This window comes from Ahaetulla prasina, chromosome 7, assembly GCF_028640845.1.
Source record: "Ahaetulla prasina isolate Xishuangbanna chromosome 7, ASM2864084v1, whole genome shotgun sequence".
Lineage (NCBI taxonomy): Eukaryota > Metazoa > Chordata > Lepidosauria > Squamata > Colubridae > Ahaetulla > Ahaetulla prasina.
In genome coordinates, this window is record NC_080545.1 from 31,254,460 (window position 1) to 31,274,975 (window position 20,516).

Sequence of the window (20,516 nt, forward strand, 5' to 3'; positions counted from 1 at the left end):
TTTGAGTACAGTCTGTTAGCCAGTTGCAAATCCATCTGATGGTGATGCTAACTATCCCACTTTTTTCTAGCTTACCAAGAAGTAGGTTGTGGTCTACTTCGTTGAATGCCTTGCTGAAGTCTAAGTATATTATGTCCACAGTATTTCACTGGTCTACTAATTTAGTCACTATGTTGAAGAATGAAATAAAATTGGTTTGGCATGATTTGTTTTTAACAAACAAATGCTGACTTCTAGTTATTATTTTACTCGTTTCTAGATGTTGGCAGTCTGTTTTTATTATCTTTTCCAGTATTTCACAGGTATTGATGTTAGGCTGATTGGTCTGTAGTTTCCTGGGTCTGGTTTTTTTTCTTTTTTGAAGATGGGAACCACATCAGCTCTTTTCCAGTTCTCTGGTAGTTCCCCAGTGCGCCAGGATTTATGAAAGATGTGGTACAGTGGTTCTGAGATGATATCTGTCAGCTCCTTTAGAACTCTGGGATGTAATCCATCAGGTCCTAGTGATTTATATTAATCAATATCAGACAGCTGTTCTCTTACCATTTTTTGCTTATTTTAACTTTTATTTCTAGTCTGTCTTTTACAGTTATGTTTTTGGTAAGTTAGACTTTTGTTTCTTTTTGCGTGAAGACCGATGCAAAGAATGAGTTAAGCAGCTCTGCTTTCTCTCTGCTGCCTGTTATTTCTTTGCCATCTTCTCTCTTCAGTGGACCGACTATTTCCTTGATTTTTTTTCTTGTTATTAATATGTTGGAAGAAACTTTTTTAAAATTATCTTTGGCTTTGGAAAGTGAAACAGTATTTGGTGTGTCAGCAAGAAGGAGACAGGAAGGAGCCTGGTTGTGGCTTAGCTCAAATGTTCTGTATTAAAACTGCTTCCTGCTGTGAAAGTAAAACTGAAAGTGAAACTCCTCTCTTTTGCTTGTGTTTTGCATTTGGATCTTTTCAGATGGGGAGGGGGAGTAGAACTCCTTAGCATCAGATTGTGTTAATAATAATATAGGAAATACTAATGTTCTGATGGTCATTTTGAAAAATCCTTTCTTAGTGAGCACCTAGAAGCCTAGAGGAACATAAGTGGCAAATTTCAAGTTTGTAGGCTTTATAGTTCTGGAGATTTTGTGATCATGGCGTGAGTGGTTTTATATATATAGATTTTGGTTTCAATTTATTGATGTATTTTGGTCTCTATATAACCATTTTGTATGTTTTTGTTTCTTTTTCTTGTCTTCCTTTGTACATTCTTTATCTTCTTTGTATTTAATTACAAAAAAGAAACCAATATATCTGTAATGTTTCAGTTTACATTGTTTGAAGTAACACAGTGCAATGCAACTTAATGCATTTTCAAAATTATGTTTTAATTGAGTCATCTATCATTCATGGATCTTTCTACAGGAAATGATTCAGAAAATAGGAGACAAATTTAATGTACCTTTCCTCTTTCACATTCAAAACAGATTTTAATTCTACTTTAAAGGTCTAAAACAATGCTATATAAATCTCGGGTAAAATTCAAAAATAATTTATTCTTATAGTCATATAACCACTAATATATTCCATATTGATACTCCATACTGATATTGATATTTAAATATATAAGATTGTTTATAAAAGTATATGTTTCCTCTGCCAGTTGTGTCTGAGTCTAGGGGTGGTCTCATCTCCGATTCACAGCCAAAGAGCCCACGTTGTCCAAAGACGTTTCCATGGTCATGTGGCCAGCATAACTATACACTGAGGTGCAAGGAAGGCTGTTACCTTCCTACCTAAGTGGTACTTATTTATCTACTTGCATTTTTACATGGTTTCTAACTAATAGGTTGATAGGAGCTGGGGCAAGTCACGGAAGCTCATGCTGTCATGCGATACTTAACTCTTGAACTGCCAACCTTCTATTTGACAAACCCAGCATCTTAACCGCTCAAGATCATTTATCCCATATTTATTTTATATAAATAACTCATGGCGGTGAACATATGTAATACTCCTTCCTTCTCTTATTTTTTCCACAACAAGTCCTATGAGGTGCGTTGAGATGAGTGTTTAATTGGTCCACTCCATTGTCAATTTCCTGACAATTTTTAGATTTACGTATATTTATTTATTTATTTATTTATTTATTTATTTATTTATTTCATTTGTATACCGCCCTTCTCCCGAAGGACTCAGGGCGGTTCACAGCCAATAAAAAACAAAATACATATAATACAGATTTAAAAACAGTATAAAAAACTAATTCGATAAATGGCCTAAAAAATGAGACAGTAAGAAGAGTTTGAGTTCATTTAAGATACAAGAGAGTTGGCAATGAAATGATAATCTGCATAACCATCTTTCCAGATAGGTAGAAACTCTTGGCTGATCTTAACTGATATCTAAAAGCTAAGGAAAATAAGATTTGAATTAGCACTTAAGTTCATAGGTTCCCAAGGCCTCAAGTGAACTGAAAAACCCCCCCAGATACTAACCTGATATCAAACGGACTCTACTTCTACAGGAGTAATGTAATTCTGTGCATTCCTAGCTTTGCATAAATCCATGTGGACCAATATAAGCATAATTCTCAAGAAACTGGGGTGATTCTTTTTACTTCTTCCCAGCACATAATAATAATCTGTCCCACTAGATCCAACAGAGTGGGCATGCTCTGCGTCAGTTCTATGAAGCAGTGTCATCTGGCAGGACACAGGCAATGTTTCTCTATTATGATGTTTCCTATATGCTATCTGGAATATTAAAAACAACACATTTGTTATTGCACACTTAATGCAATTTATTGTTAGTGAAGTATTTCATAATCCCTTTCCCAAACAGTCTGTTCAGTTCAGTATCAACCTATATATTCTGAAGATTATGACAGATGGTTTATAGAAAGATTTGACAACATATTAAGGTAAAGCAAGAATCAGCCAGCTTAGCAATAGTACAGATCATCTGAGACTTCCTTACAAGCACATTGATGATCAAAAGAAAAGAAGTCTGATTCTTTGTTGTTTGCTTTCCTTTCCCTACTCAAATTTCTAATCTCTCTTTTAAAGGTATTACATAACATTTCCAGTCCTATCTACAATGAAATCTAAAGGAGTCAATGATTTTAACTTTTATTGTGTTTAAAGTCTGACCTCTAGTGTCCAGTGTAGTATAAAAATTTAGCCATTGTGAAAAATAAACCTGTTCAGAGTTTTTGAAATGTGTTACTTTTTCTTATTTACAATAGAAATATTCAAATTGAATCTCCTAAAACATCATTTTAACATTAAGCGGGTTAGATGTGGAATATGAATTCAAAATAATGAAAGCCCCAGGTATGTTTAAAGCAATCAAACTCTCATATTTTTCTAATGAATTCCACCACAGTTTATCAGTATGTTTAATGTTTATAATATAATATAACAACAGAGTTGGAAGGAACCTTGGAGGCCTTCTAGTCCAACCCCCTGCCCAGGCAGGAAACCCTACACCATCTCAGTCAGATGGTTATCCAACATTTTCTTAAAAATTTCCAGTGTTGGAGCATTCACAACTTCTGCAGGCAAGTCGTTCCACTTATTATCCATGTTTTATGGAATGGAATGGAATACAATGGAATGAAAGAGGAAGAGGAAGAGGAAGAGGAATTATTCTTTATTGGCCAAGTATGACTGGACACATAAGGAATTTGTCTTTGGTGCATAAGCTCTCAGTGTACATACAAATAACAAAGTGATAAGTCATAGGTTATAAATCATAAAATACCAATAGGATAAGGTAGTAGGAAAGATGAGATAAGAGCAAATTTATAGTAACAAAGATTTATCATACTTTCTAATTAATTCAAATGGTCAAAATAAGATTCTGAACTTTCAAAATGATAAAAATCAATTGCAACAATATATGTCCATCAAAATGTTTTTTGTTAAATTAAAGTTTGTATTTGTTTAATAAATTTTTGGTCCACTTACAACATAGCTTTTAAATTATAATTCAATTAATTTATTATTATATTCATAATTGCAAAAAATTAAAAGAGCTTCTTCAAATTAGATTTCAAACAAACTTATACTTAAAATAATTTAATTCAGTTTCCAAAGAAATATTAAAAAGATAATTATATTTATTTCCCAGAAAAAGCAAATTTTACACCTGGAATAATATACTTAGATTATGGCCTGGATTCCGCCACATATCAGAAACATGAATATATATGAATCTCTACACCAGATTTTTTTCAAACCTAAAGATGTGCGGACTTCAACTTCCAAAATTTATCTTACAATTGCCAAGCTTTTGGGAAAAACCTGCTTTTACACAGTGAGCTATATTTTCTAAAATGCCTTTCAAGAACATCTACTAGCCTATTAACAATATCTTCCTGTCTTGTCTGAATAACAATCAGTTTTAGAAGAAATTATTGATATTGAAATAGACATGCACAATCATCGTTGGAGCTTTTTTCCAGTTAAAAAAGGTCCAATGGTACTAATATTCCTTTGAAATGCAATTGATGCTCATGCTGTAAATCCCCATTATATTTAAAAGAGCATGAGACACATATAAATTCATACCATATTTACTGCAGGAGCAGTAGAAAATATTAGAAGAATGCTTTTATCATATCTACTGCTGCACATTCTAGATCCAATTATTATGTTTATTTTTAAGGGCTATGCCATGCTGAAAACATAAAAAAGTGTACACAAATGAAATCTAAACATTAAAGAATGTTTGTGTAGTTGTTGAATGTTGTGATGCAATGAGACAGCACCTGAATAAGGGAGGGAATTCCAGCAAGAGCACTGCAGTTTCCCAAGGAGGAGGTAGCACATTCCAGAAAGAAGCCCAAATTAAGACTGTGCAGTCTGAACTGGATGGGGGAGGGAAGGAGAGGTTCAGGGTAGCCACACCCTAGCATCTGTCAGGATGATTAGATTAGAAAGTTATAACTTTAGTTTGACAAGATTCTGCCATTGGTATAAGCAAACAAAGAACTGGATTCAATTGGATTTCACTGAGTATTCTTTGGCATTGTGTCTGACAATTTCACCTCTTTAATGTTGCACTAGAAACAGCTGTCTTTTTAAATTGCTAGTTTCCTCCATGCAAATTGTTTTCCCTTATGAATCTGTTTTATAAAAATTAACCCTTTGTGGAATCCAGTCACATGGGGTGAGAAAAGTATTTGCTGCTCCTTTGATTTCATTTGTCCATTTAGCAGTGCCTTACTCTTCCTTTGTAGATCCATCCTTGTAGCTGAACTCTGAAACTACCTCCAATAGGTAAGAATTATAGCAACAGAACTTAGACTTACTGTATAAACAACCCCATAGTGCTTTATAGCAATCTCTGGGTGGTTTACAATGTCAGTATATTGCCCCGAACAATCTGTGTCCTCATTTTACCCACCTTGGAAGAATGGAAGGCTGAATCAATTTTGAGCCCCAACAGGACTGAACTCCAGCCTGTGGCCAGAGATTAAAATACTGCATTTTAATCACTGCACCACCAGGGTTTCATTATAAATGTTATACTCAAGCAATAGCAATAACACTTAGACTTATATACTGTTCTTTATAGTCCTCTCTATGTGGGTTACAGAGTCAGCATATTGCTCCAACAGTCTGGGTCCTCATTTTACCCACCTTGGAAGAATGGAAGGCTGAATCAACCTTGAGTCGGTGAGACCCGAACTGCCAAACTGCTGGCAGCTGGTGATCAGCAGAAGTAGCCTGAAGTACTGCATTCTAATCACTGTGCCACCACGGCACACAACAATAGCGTAAAATCAAACTGTATTTAATAAGAATCGCTGTCCATTCTTTTCATCACAGGGAACCAAGGTGGATACTAAAGTCAATCTGAAAGTAATCAATTAAGAAACAGAATTTGTGATACAATAATTCTGGTTCCTATTCTTCAAAAATGAAATTGTTAAGCTGAAGAATTTTCAAAATAATTAAGAGCCTAAAACAGCTCCCATCTCAAAGAACATGGTTACAATATTGAGTCTTTTTGCCTTAGATCATATTTTTAATAGAGTATAAAGTTTTTAAATATTTATTTTTCAGCTTTCAAGGGCTGCATGCATAATGACTGGAGTCTGGGATAATTTTATAAAAAACATCTGTATTAAACAAATGTTATACAGATTATATTATCAAATGAAGAGTATATACAATACAGTTAAATAAATCACTATTTTGCCTCTACATGTTGGTGATGTTATTTTAGAAGACTTTAAGGATAGCAAAACTCAGGATGGGCCCTATGTAATCTATGGGTCATTCAGTATTATTATAGAAGAAAGCTATTTGGGGGGGAAACAGTTGTGGATAAAAGCACAGAAAAAAATGGGAAAGATTTTCTCTCTCTTTTGTTTTTTTAGCATGTGCTTTCATCCCCAATTCATCTAAAGTATTCATTGGTCACATTAATTTAATTATCTGAAGAATTCACATTTATTTTTTGGAAGAATTAAAGTTGAGTGGAAAATTTCTGCTTCTCTGAAAATGTTTTCCACTACTAAAACATGTCCTGAGGAAGGAGATGGAAAGAATCATTCAAAATGTCTGAATTAGAAATGAGAAGTTCAGTTATAGAAGATGTTTCTCTTTCCTGCTATTGGATAAGTTTCCTAAAAGTAGTTCATCTATATATATATATGTAAACGTCTCCTATGTTATGATTTTTATTGACATATCTATAATAAAGAAAAAAGAGCTTTATATTATTCCCATATCAATCTGGTACCTTATTGCTAGGCAATAAGAACCGATCCTTCCTCTTTCCAATTACCATTTCCTCCCCTACCTTCAATCACTTGTAAGATTTTGATCACTTGTTGAAAAATAATATTTCTAATAATATGTGCTGCTGAAAAAGAGAAAAACATGCATTACAGTAAACATACCCAAATGTACTCCATCTAATTTGCACATGAGAAATATCACCCAAAACAGTTTTATAGATACAGTACAAATTTTTATTTTATAACATGATTGTTAAGATGAAGCAGCAATTGTGATCCGCAAGGTTGCTGGTGTTTTCCTTATCTTATTTTTTCCCAACTGAGAGAGTTTGATAAAACTACCAGTACATAACTCCATAGCAAATTAAATGAAACTTTTTCACTAACAGAAATAAACGAATTCAGATATGTAATAGAAGGAAAACTTTATTTTTTTTATTTCACAGCATTTTACAGGATAAAAAAAATGCTAAAGACCAAACAATGCTGTTTTAATCATTTCCACATCTGAATCCCATCTTAACATTCTGCGAGAAAGACATTGATTTTGAAACTAATTCAAAAATATTACCTTTGGACTTTTATTTCTCAGATATCTCTGGCACACTGCTACTTGACATTGGCCACAGGACAAGTCAAAAGACAAATGGGACTGAAAGAAACATTCTAGTCCTATCTGAGGCATAAAAGCCAACTGGGTGGTAAGTCATGCTCTCTCAGCCCACTTACCTCACACAGTTGTTGTGGAGAAAATAGGAGGAGGAAGGACTATTAGGTATGTTCACTGCCTGGACTTATTTATAAAAATAATAAAAGTGGGATATAAATAAATACCGGTACTAAATATATTTTAAAAGTTACCTACTCAAACAGCAAAACAACAATGAAGAAGCACTTGGAGGAATCTGAGTGCACAAAAGTGCCTACCGTTCCTGTCATATTGTTTCCTTTCAATATATGTTCCTGTATATAATGTTGTGACAAATAAATAAATAAAAAAATAATAAATAAACTGACTAGTCAGCAGTTATTGTCTGGAGGATTTCATTTGTGAGAGAAGAAATATTTTCAGAGTATTCTGCTGATGAAATAATCCAAAATTTAAAATATAAAAGAAAAAAGAATAAAAAGGTATTGTACAAAACTCCCATGCCATAGAATAAAACAAAACAAGTAAAATTTAAGCCCTTATCCAAATATATACACTTGAAAGATAAAAAAGAATATCAGATGATATTTCAATCTGGTATTTCTAGAAGGGAATAATGTTAATGTTCTAATGTTCTAATGTTATTTAATTTCTATACCACCCTTCTCCCGAAGGACTCAGGGCGGTTTACAGCCATATTAAAAACACAAAATACAAACAACAAATTTAAAAACAGAATTAAAACGAAATATTTAGTAGGCCAAATCAACTAAAACGGTCATAGACCGACATAAAACCCATTTAAAATTACAATTTAAAATTTAACTTAGGCCAGTCCCGCACGATGGAATAATAAGGTCTTAATACTGCTTTTGGCAAATCTAAATAGCTTTATTTTTTCCTGGCCTACAAGTTCTACTAAGAACTGTATTTAAATGCATTTAATTCATTAAATAAGTTATTTATATCTAGACTAAGAAATAAATACATCCTCGTTGTTAGATACTGACAGCCTGAAGGTTTTCTATCAGGTCCAGTATTTGAGTGGGAAGAATACTCAAATGTGATTGGTTGAACTCCCTGACAGCTCCCTATATAAGGGCAAGTTGTCAGAGAGGCAAGCTGCTGGATTGTAGATATAGTTATCAAATAAAGAGCTGTTGTCTGAAGCCTGTTTCCAGTCTCTTCACCCACCCAATTTAAAACTGACGATGAGGATGGGATTTGTGAAGGAAAATTGAGGCAAAAAGAGCTCACAAAACATCCAGCCAGGCGACGAAAAGGAATGGCAGCCATTTTGTGCAACAAATTCGAATGAGTGAAAAACAGCAAGAATGTCTGTGTTCTACCCACCTACGCCCTTCAATCCAACAAAAGAACACTGGGACACTTATATGCCCCGATTCAAATGCTTCATGGAAGCAAATGATATCCTCAAGTTATCAGACAATCAGAAAAGGGCATTATTTCTCAGCCATTGCGGCCATGACGTGTTCGACACAGCAGAATCTCTGTCTGAACCAACTCCAATGCAATCCATACCATGGCAAGTACTTCAGAACACGATGAAGACTCATTACGCTCTGACCCCATCCAAGATAGTGAGACGCTACAAATTCCGGCACTGAATGCAAAAGGATGGCGAGTCCATCAACCAATATAGTGCAGCGCTTTGAACGGCTGCTGCCCACTTAAATGATATCCTTTTAGATCAACTCATCTGCAGGGTACAAGACCTCCGATTACAACGAAGGCTTCTAGCCAAAACAAACCTGACTCTGCAGGCCACCTTAGATGAAGCAAGGGCCACCAAGTCATCTAACAGAGTGGCTGAATCCAAAAGCTCACTACAGCCCTGGCAGGGGATCACCCCATGCCAGCTGCATTGTTCCCCTGATTCACAAGATGGGCTATCTTCCTTTCGGCCTACAACTACAAACTCCTCCACAGACCCGGAAAGACCCGGAAAGACATTGCGCATGCTGATGCCCTCAGCCACTGCCCACTGCCCAAACTGTGGACGATCCTACCCCATTCTTCTTATTGACTACCTTAATTCCAGACTTGTGACTTCTGCCGACGTGGCGAAGCATTCAGGTAAAAATGCCACGTTTAAGACTGTTTTGAACTGGGTGTGGAGGGGATGGCTGAAAGGCCCGGTTGGTGGAGAGTTTACACTATTTATGGCTAAACAGCATAAAATGTCTGCTCAAGGAGGTTGTTTATTGTGGGGGGATCGAGTAATCATACCCCCAAGCTTACGAACACCTATTCTGAGGGCATTACACAATTCAATTGTAAGAATTGTTTTTGTTTTTTTTAAAAAGCATTGCATTATTCTTTTCTGTCAGATGACAAACCAGCTTGTTTTTCATGACCTCCAGCAAAGGAAAACTCACTAATTTTATGTGGCAATCATTTCCACTGGCTGGCAGCCTGTTACAGTCAGGAAGTTCTTTCTGACATTCAATCAAAAACTTCTTCTTTGTTCACCTATTGGTTCCAGCCCTGTCCTCCAGGGTTGGAAAATAAGTTGACTGGCTCTTTTGTGTGACAAAATTAGAATTGCACAGCAATATATCTGCAAGTGTTCAGGTCTGTGTGTGAGTTAGGACAAGCTTATGGTGCTATGCTTCTGCCATAATTTATCCCAAATTTGTATTTAACAGATATATTTTCAAAGAAAGTTAATAATAATTTATTAAACTTCTATACCACTTAATTTTTGTAAATTTAAGGCAGCTCACAACAACCAAAGAAATTATAATAAATCAATAAAACAAAGATAAAAGATGGCAGATGTACAGAAAGTTAATATGGTGTTACAATTAAAGCTCAATGTAATATTGTTTGCTGCCCAGAGTTGTTTGATTTAAGATGGGCAGCAAATAAATTTTATAAATAAATTAATTAATAAAATATACCATGCAAAGGAGATTAAGTTGTTTTCATAATGTTGAAAAAGAAAAAAAAGCAATAGGAATTTTTGAGCTTAGTAACAAAATCTTTACCATATTATTAGAATAGAATAGAATAGAATAGAATAGAATAGAATAGAATAGAATAGAATAGAATAGAATAGAATAACCAAGTTGGAAGGGATCTTGGAGGTCCAAACCCCTGCTTAGGCAGGAAACCCTATACCATTTCAGACAAATGGTTATCCAATCTCTATTTAAAAACTTTCAGTATTGAAGCATTCACAACTTATCGAGGCAAGTTGTTCCATTGATTAATTGTTCTCACTGCCAGGAAATTTCTCCTTAGTTCTAGATTGCTTCTCTCCTTGGTTAGTTTCCATTCATTGCTTCTTGTCCTGCCTTCAGGTGTTTTGGAGAAAACACTGACCCCCTCTTCTTTGTGGCAGCCCCTAAGATATTGGAACACTGCTATCATGTCACCCCTAGTCCTTCTTTTCATTAAACTAAATATATCCAATTCCAGCAACCATTCATCGTATGTTTTAGCCTCCAGTTCCCTAATCATCATTTTTTTGTGTGTGTAATAAGTTTTTATTTTATTTTATAGCATACAAAAATTCCAATTTCAATTGAACAGTGTGTGGTCTGGGTACAAATCATTTTAGGAAATAATCAAAGTGTTTTCAATAATTATATCAATTATATTAATAGTAATAACAATAAACATACTATTTGTTTAACCAAGTTAACATATCTTACTTATATCACTGATTCTTCCATATATTTCCTGTTTCTAGCTCCTGCTTTTGTCAGTTTCTTTTTCCCCCTCAATTTTAAGTGTTAGCTTATCCATTTCTGCACAATATTTTTCTAATCACCTCTTCGTCTGTTGGGATCTCTTCACTTTTCTATTGTTGTGCAAATACTATTCTCACTGCAGTCAATACATATAAAATCAGATATACATTCCTTTTGTTATACTTGTCTGGTAAAATGCCCAACATTTTACCAAATGCCCAACAAGAATGTCTCTGGTTTCAAATCTATATGTTATATTATCATTTTTTCTAGGCATGTATTTTTGTTGAATATTTTTTTGCTTTTTGACACGTCCATCACATATAATAGTATGAACCAGGTATCTGGTGGCATTTCCAACATTTTGCAGATTTATCCTTAAACATCTTTGCTAACCTTGAGGGCGGAAAATGTCTTCTATTAAACATTTTATAAAGATTTTCTTTGTATGCAATAGACATTGTTAATTTATAATTTCTATCCCATAATTTCTGCTATTTGTCTAACTCAATCGAATAACCACAATTTTAACCCATACTATTATTGTCTCTTTTACTTGTTCCTCTTCCATCTTAATACTTAACAAATAGCTATATATTTTCTTTATTAATTTTTCATCTGTCTCTGTTAGTATCTGATCTAATTCTATTAATTCTTTATTTAAACCATACATTTTGACATCCTACTTGTATCTAGATTGTATCTGCACATATGACCACCATATTATCTCATTCCCTTGATCACTCAGTTCCTGTTTAGTTTTAAGTTTTCCCTTTTCTTTAAAATATCTTTATATCTGGTAACCTTCTCTATATCAATAACATTTGGATAAATCAGAGCCTCCATTGTGGAGAACCAGACCAGTATTTTGAAATAATGTTGTTCTTTAATTTTCTCCCATAATAATAATGCATTCCTAACATAGTGTCTTTGAAAATAACTATGTATTTTGTTTTTTTTCATACCCTAAAAAAGCATGCCAACCTAATTCAATATCAGGTCCCTCCAAGGTCAATAGTCTTTTGTTCCTCAATCCATTCTTTCACCCAAGCAAGTATCGAAGCCTGGTAATACAATTCCCAATCTGGTAGTCCAAAACCACCTCTATTTTTAGATTCTTGCAAAATTTTCAAACTTATCCTTGCTTTTTCCCCTGCCAAATACATTCAACATTCTTCAAAATATTTTTTCCAGTTTTATTGGTATTGTTTGAAATAAATATAGTAATCTTGGCAAGATATTCATTTTTATAGTGGCTACTCTTCCCATCAATGATAATTGTAGATTTTTCCACTTCTCCAAATCAGTTTTAATTTGTTGCGCCAATTTATAATAATCTTCTTTAATCATTACATACCTTGTTGTTAGTTGTATTTCTAAATATTTAGCTTTCTTAACTATAAGTATACTTATTTTCCTCGTTAGTTCTTTTTTATGTGTGTCTGTAACATTTTAAACTATTTTGGTTTTTTCTTTGTTTATTTTCAGTCCTGCAATTTCACCATATTCTTCTATTTTCCTAAATAGTTTAAGTCCATATTTTGTGGGAGTCGCCTAACCATCTTTGTTGCTCTTCTCTGCACACTTTCTAGAGTCTCAACATCTTTTTTACATCATGGCAACCAAAATTGGATGCAGTATTCCAAGTGTGGCCTTACTAAGGCATTATAAAGTGGTATTAACACTTCACATGATCTTGATTCTATCCCTCTGTTAATGCAGCCTAGGACTGTGTTGGCTTTTTTGACAGCTGCAGCACATGGCTGGCTCATATTTAAATAATTGTCCACTTGGACTCCAAGATCCGTCTCACAGTTAGTAGTACTGAGCGAGGTACCACATATACTGTATCTGTGCATTTTGTTTTCCTTGTCTAAATGTAGATCCTTACTTTTTTCACCATTGAATTTCATTTTGTTAGATAGCCCAATGTTCAAGTTTGTCAAGATCCTTCTGTATCTTAAGCCTATCTACTGGAGTGTTGGCTCTTCCTGCCAGCTTGGTGTCGTCTGCAAATTTGATGAATTCCCCATATATCCTCTCGTCCAAATCATTGATGAAGATGTTGAAGAGTACAGGGCCTAAAACAGAGCCTTGCGGTAGCATACTTCTCTCCATGTAGATGCACTTCTATTATCAATGTTAAAAAGAAAAAGAAAAGAAAAGCACACCTAAAAACAAAATAAATAAATAGTTAAGTTTTTTCCTTTCCCCTTTGTTTTCCAACTGATTTGCAGAGTCTGTCAGTGTAAACCCTGGTCTAAATGCTTGTATTTTTCTTGCTGCATTTTTTCTTCTTCTGTTCAATTATGACTGATTTGCAAAAACTGCCTGGATAATTCCCTTCAGGGTTTTTTCCACAAATTTTTTCAGAAGTGGTTTGCCATTGCTTCATTCTTAGGACTGAGAGAAAATAACTGGCCAAAGGTCACTGACCAGTTGGCTTTGTGCCTAAGCCAGGACTAGGACTCACAGTTTCCCTGTTTCCCTTATCAAAATGGTTCTCATTCACACATAATACCATACTTCACATAATGAGCAAAGCACACTAGTATTCACAATCATTTTTGCTTCTTGGAGCAAACATTCCTTCCTTCAGCAGACCACATATTAGCTTCTACTTTTCTGCCAACATTTGTACTTTTAAACTTCCATATGAATTTCACTATTTTTAGTAAAAAAAACCAAACACCTATGAAAGTCATCATCTCAAAATATTCTGGTCTAATTTTGTCTGGTCTAATTTTTAGGCACTTATAAGTTATTTCATACAAATATCTGGATACATTCAAACTGTATAACTTAACAATATTTAAAAGCAAGTCCTATTCTTTGTTACCTCCTGTTGCATGTTGACATCATGCCACTTCAAAGTTCTAAAAACATATGACAAGCAACACATTAATCTCCATACCAACCAATATTGGTGTATTAGTGATTATGTGTCAGACATACAGCATAACATATTTATATCTACTTTTTTAAATGCAAAAGGAAAAATCTTAATGTCCTGGCCACAAGGCCACTATCCTACTTGCTCAAAATGCTGATGTCACTGGTGTTGGGGATCAAATAGAGCAAGGAGCAAGTCCTATCAAGAGCTTGGAAAGATCCGCCTGTGACTTACGGCATGTCATAACTTTCTGCTGTTGTTGACCCACAGCATTCCATTCCTACCAATTATTAGTTGATTATTCCTTTTTGTAGGCATGCAGTGGAATAACAGTCTTTCTCTGTAGCCTGCAAAATGCTTTACTTTGCCCTGTTTATTCACTACTTTCATGGAGCACAAACGTGCCAACTCTCACAGTAGTGATTATTATGATAGCTAAATGGAAAGTCCATAGTTGTCTGTTCACCAGATTTATGGACAGGATTATGGTTCCTCCTATCCCCATTCAACATGTTGACTAAAACCTCTAAAAGCTGCAGCCCTATACATCCATAGACACAAGATCTGAAAAGACTCTTTTAGCTTGGTTGGCTTTTAATGTACATAGTTGACACATTCGGATGCAGGAACACCCCTCCAATATTTTTCCATAGCAGTTTTAGTTTGGATCAGAACAGTTTAAAGAGCCAACCAGCTTTCCCAAACGCTCCCACTCTTTCTCTCCACGAGGAAATTGGGGAGGAGAAAGTGAGCATAAAACTTTGATACTTTGATAAAACGTTACACTTCCCTGCTATCAAGAGCGACGGTGTTTTTTAGCCTGCAGCGTGGAACTGGGTGGGCTCTAAAGAAAGTTTCTATCTCGCCGCCTTTTTCCTCCGGGGACCCCTTCATCCGCCACCTTCCAGCCACCCCGGAGCTGCACAGCCGAAAGCGCTCGGCGTGAGGTTAGGCGAAGAGAGAAAAAGGCGCGTGGGTTACCTGAGGTCAGGTTCTCATTGATCTTTAAAGGTACCCTTAAGATGTAGACAAGAAGAAGGATGGCGAAGAACCAGAGAGTCCACAAGTACGTCCAGGACCAGATGATGCAGGACTTGAGTTGCTCCAGAAAACCGCCCCCGGTTTCGGCCATGTTTGGGGAAGAAAGGGAGCCGGGGGCAGCTCGAGAGGCGCAGAGCGAAGCCACACACGATCTGCAGCTCGGTCTCTGCTACCTCGACCTCGCACTGTGTACTTCTGGGATGATTCATGTCTCCCAAAGTAACGTGTCCCGCTCTACCTCCGCCCTCTCTCAGGGTTTCCACGCAAACATCTATTTAAGACTCGGCTTGAGCGGTAAATAAACCCAGCTGTAAGAGGAGCCTCTTCCCTCCCACCCTCCGTCCCTTGCCTCCTAACAACCCTCTTCTGCTTCTTGGTTTGCACCGGCACGCAAGGTTACCTCCGGAGGCCAAAGTCAACACGGTTCCTGTCTCTGCAGCGCCTAAACTTACAAACGGATGGCAGAAACGGGGAGGAAGCCAACGTGAAGTGAGTCATTCAGAAGAAATAGCCTCCTCGTTTATTTCATTTTCGCTGTATTTTTCTTTCTGTTTTCGACGGCAGCCCGATCTCTCTACTACCATCCCTATTAAATAAGGAAAGCATTAATTTTAAGTACCTTGGTGGATCTGGGATCTTCTCCCAGAGGGGAGGAAAAACTTTGGATGAAGCTTGGGAAACATACAAAAAAAAAACAACAGGTCGATAAAAAATGTATTTAGCCAAAGTGGGAGACAAAGTCTATAATCTGCCTACCAAATTCTTACAATCTAGAGAACCATCCAAAAAATTGGGGCTGAAATACGTTGGCCCTTTCCCCAATAAAAGGATTATTAACCTAGTGATTGTTGAGTTGTCAAAAATGCTCAGTATTTCATTGCAGCCTGTTGAAACCAGAAATCATATCTTCCTTCCAGCCGGAATCGCAACCACCTCCCAACCCCATTGTGACTGAGGGAGAGCAGCACTTTGAAGTCAAAGACATCTTGGACTCTTGTATGTTGTTGTTAGTTGCGAAGTCGTGTCCAACCCATCGCGACCCCATGGACAACATTCCTCCAGGCCTTCCTGTCCTCTACCATCCTCTGGAGTCCATTTAAGCTCATGCCTACTGCTTCAGTGACTCCATCCAGCCCTTCTTCTTTTGCCCTCAATCTTTCCCAGCATTAGGCTCTTCTCCAGTGAGTCCTTCTTTAGGTCCACCTTTCATTAGGTGGCCAAAGTATTTCAGTTTCATCTTCAGGATCTGGCCTTCTAAAGAGCAGTCAGGGTTGATCTCCTCTAGAACTGACTTGTTTGTTCGCCTTGCAGTCCAAGGGACTCGCAGGAGTCTTCTCCAGCACCAGAGTTCAAAGGCCCCAATTCTTTGGCACTCAGCCTTTCTTATGGTCCAACCTTCACAGCCATACATTGCAACTGGGAAAACCATAGCTTTGACTATAAGCACTTTTGTTGGCAGGGTGATGTCTCTGCTTTTTAGATTTGCCATAGCTTTCCTCCCCTGGAGCAAGCGTCTTTTAATTTCTTGGCTGCAGTCCCCATCTGCGGTGATCTTGGAGCCCAGGAAAATAAAATCTGTCACTACCTCCATTTCTTCCCCATCTATCTGCCAGGAATTGAAAGGGACGGATGCCATGATTTTAGTTTTCTTAATGTTGAGTTTCAAGCCAACTTTTTCACTCTCCTCCTTCACCCGCATCAAGAGACTCTTTAGTTCCTCTTCGCTTTCTGCCATTAGAGTGGTATCATCTGCATATCTGAGGTTGTTGATATTTGGACTCTTGTATACATTGGGGGGAAATCAAGTATTTGGTAACCTAGAACTTTCTCCCCTCAGACACTGAATGGGTTGACTCCCAACATATCAAAAACCCCAAACTACTTTAAAAATTCTATGATCAATACCTAGATAAACCCCATTGAACTATTTGCTAATTTAGAATATTTGTGTATCTTTCCCTCCCCTCTTCTTTTTCTTTTGCTCTGTCATCTCTGTCAAAGGGGGCAGAATGTCAGATCTGCTTGGCTTAGTATGGCATCACACGGCATCCTGCCATCAAAAACTGGAAAGTGGGGGGAGGGATAGAAGGGGAATAAAGCTGTATGTGTACGTGATGGGAAATTGAGAGGGGGAATGACAGGGGATAAAAGATCAGAGCAGCTGGATCTAGTTTGTACCAGCAACCCAAGGCCAGGTACCCTGAGAAAATATGCGGACTACCCCAAACATCTGTATTCTCAAAACATTTTGGCAAGCTCCAGTTGGCTGGAAATGGAATGGTGTCGCACTGTGAATTATGGTAAGTGGGCCAACTACTCATAAGTCACTTTTTTCAGTACTGTTGTTACTTTAGTCACTAAACAAATGGTCATAAGCTAAAAACTATTTGTATAGCTTTTGCCCCATAGAAGCTGATGAAGGAACCATCTCAACAAAGAAACTCACCCCATTTCCAGAAACCTAAAAGTTGGATGAAATCTATTTAAATCACTAAGTCCAGTGGTCCAAATTAAAGTTTTAATGTTTTTTGTGCAATATTCAGAATTGTTCAGCATTGGGTGGCACATAAACTAAACAGACTGGATAGTTATGCCCTGCCTTTGCTTGAATATACCTAAAAAGGATTCTACCAACTCTCTCAGTAATCATTCCCATGGTTTAACTTAACTATTACCATTAAAAACCAATTTTCAGGCAAAATTGATTCTGTTCCACATTCTCATGAGATATGGAATAGCTCTTGCTTTCTTCTATGTGACATCCTATCCAATCTGATTGGTCACATATCCCCTCAATCATCTTTTTTCAAGTCTAAATATTTATCTAAAAATCTCCTTAATTTATCAAGATTAATTTTCCAGAATCCTGATCACTCTTGTTCTTTCCAACTGCATCTTTAAAATCTGGTGTCCGGAACTAGATACAGCAGTTGAGGTGGGGGGATCTATGAACTACTGCTTTCTCCACGTTGGAAACAATTTCTGCTAATGCAAACTAAAATTACATCTGCCTTTTTGGCTGCCCCATCACCTGCTGAGTCATATTCAGCTTGAGACTAGCTATACATTCAAAATCCCTTTGACATCAATTATTGTATAGCCAAGTATTTTTATGTTCTATCACAGTACTAAAATTATATAGCTTCTGCACTATGAACAGAAGGGGCCAGGTATTACTTGAAAGTGTCTGTTTTTGCATTTTAACATTTAAATCAGACAATTTTACTTTTAAAACCTTAATTATTTCTTGGATTAAGAAATTTGAAATCTGCAGACGTATGTGTGTGTATGTGTGAGGGAGGGAGAGGGAGAGACAGAGAGAATCATCAATTTTATGCATAGTACATATGACTCTCACCTAATAATAGCAAAAGATTCTGAGATTTTAACAGATACAGTAGAATAATTGTAAGAGATTTAGTTTCAAGCCAAAGTTAGTATCTTCTTGATTAGGATACTATGATTTTAAAGAATGAGGAAAGATGGCATCTGTGAGTTCTCTACTTCCTTATTTTTTCTCTCCTTTTTCTGCTGATTTTAATACTTTTCTTATGCGTTAACAATCTCTTCCTACAACTTAAAAGGCATCAATATGGCATTTTGGGGTTCTGGGATATTGATTTCATTTGCAGAACTTTCTTGACCCGTGGTGGCTCAATGGTTAAAATGCAGTTCTGAAGGCTATTTCTGCTGACTGCCAGCTGCCTGCAGTTCAATTCTCACAGGACTTAGCCTTCCATCCTTCCGAGGTCGGTAAAATGAGGACCCAGATTGTTGGGGGCAATATGCTGACTCTGTAAAGCGCTTAGAGAAGGCTATAAAGCATTGTGAAGCAGTATATAAGTCTAAGCGCTTTGCAACTTTTTAAAATCTATGCATAGTCTTATAAGATTGTTTAATGTCAAGAGTACAGTGCATTTGCTATTTCTGCCTTAAATGTAAGATTTTAAATGATATCAAAATCTCCCATGTAAGGCAGAAATCTAACATTTCAGAATTCTCATGATAAATTGTGAAATCCCTAGAGTTGATATCCCCCAACCTCTTTAGATGTCAGACATTTTTCCCTTTATTTTTTTCCAGCCGCATCTGGAAGAAGAAAAACCATCAAGCCCATCAACTGTTTTAGTATGCAATACTAATTGCAGATAACAGAAGTTGAATATATCCTGCCGAATGGATGAAATGAAATATAAACTACTAACTTAACACTATAAAGTAATAAATAAGGTAACAAGCATTTGATAGCAACAACACTTTAAATTTATATTAGCTAATAAATATCTCAAATTGAGTAATTCTTGATAATTACATATACATGCAGGTGTTTTTTTTAAATCAACAGGACAGAAATGGCTTGACATTACCTTCTGGAATATTTCATCTTCCCAGTCCTCAGATTTTTTTGAAGGTATCCTATCCAAGTATTAAATAAATGCAACTTATCTTTCTGAGATCAACTAAGATCAGTTGGGACATTCCTTCCTTCAGCAGACCACATATTAGCTTCTACTTTTCTGCCAACATTTGTACTTTTAAACTTCCATATGAATTTCACTATTTTTAGTAAAAAAAACCAAACACCTATGAAAGTCATCATCTCAAAATATTCATCTACCTAATTTTTAGGCACTTATAAGTTATTTCATACAAATATCTGGATACATTCAAACTGTATAACTTAACAATATTTAAAAGCAAGTCCTATTCTTTGTTACCTCCTGTTGCATGTTGACATCATGCCACTTCAAAGTTCTAAAAACATATGACAAACAACACATTAATCTCCATACCAACCAATATTGGTGTATTAGTGATTATGTGTCAGACATACAGCATAACATATTTATATCTACTTTTTTAAATGCAAAAGGAAAAATCTTAATGTCCTGGCCACAAGGCCACTATCCTACTTGCTCAAAATGCTGATGTCACTGGTGTTGGGGATCAAATAGAGCAAGGAGCAAGTCCTATCAAGAGCTTGGAAAGATCCGCCTGTGACTTACGGCATGTCATAACTTTCTGCTGTTGTTGACCCACAGCATTCCATTCCTACCAATTATTAGTTGATTATTCCTTTTTGTAGGCATGCAGTGGAATAACAGTCTTTCTCTGTAGCCTGCAAAATGCTTTACTTTGCCCTGTTTATTCACTACTTTCATGGAGCACAAACGTGCCAACTCTCACAGTAGTGATTATTATGATAGCTAAATGGAAAGTCCATAGTTGTCTGTTCACCAGATTTATGGACAGGATTATGGTTCCTCCTATCCCCATTCAACATGTTGACTAAAACCTCTAAAAGCTGCAGCCCTATACATCCATAGACACAAGATCTGAAAAGATTCTTTTAGCTTGGTTGGCTTTTAATGTACATAGTTGACACATTCGGATGCAGGAACACCCCTCCAATATTTTTCCATAGCAGTTTTAGTTTGGATCAGAACAGTTTAAAGAGCCAACCAGCTTTCCCAAACGCTCCCA

At 36.3% G+C, this 20,516-nt stretch overlaps 1 protein-coding gene and 1 long non-coding RNA gene across 4 annotated transcripts in view; one reads left to right on the plus strand and one right to left on the minus strand.

Annotated features, from left to right (window-relative positions):
• ST7 (suppression of tumorigenicity 7) overlaps window positions 1-15,267 on the minus strand; it is a 152,855-nt gene extending 137,588 nt beyond the window's left edge. The window contains exons 1-2 of one of the 3 annotated variants that reach the window (XM_058190983.1): window positions 14,973-15,082; window positions 13,938-13,974 (exon numbers count right to left, since the gene is read on the minus strand). Coding sequence is in view for 2 of the 3 variants with exons in the window: in XM_058190982.1 (XP_058046965.1) it covers window positions 14,973-15,123 (151 nt within the window). In the remaining variant the exon portion in view is untranslated. Of the gene's footprint in view, window positions 1-13,937; window positions 13,975-14,972 lie in introns of all 3 variants that reach the window. The other 2 variants (XM_058190982.1, XM_058190985.1) reach the window with 2 other exon arrangements.
• A 114-nt stretch (window positions 15,268-15,381) lies between these two features.
• Window positions 15,382-19,502, plus strand: LOC131202215 (uncharacterized). The gene is made up of 3 exons (XR_009156094.1): window positions 15,382-15,521; window positions 19,116-19,262; window positions 19,378-19,502. It is a non-coding gene; the product is annotated as an uncharacterized LOC131202215 (long non-coding RNA).
• Window positions 19,503-20,516: the final 1,014 nt, after the last annotated feature.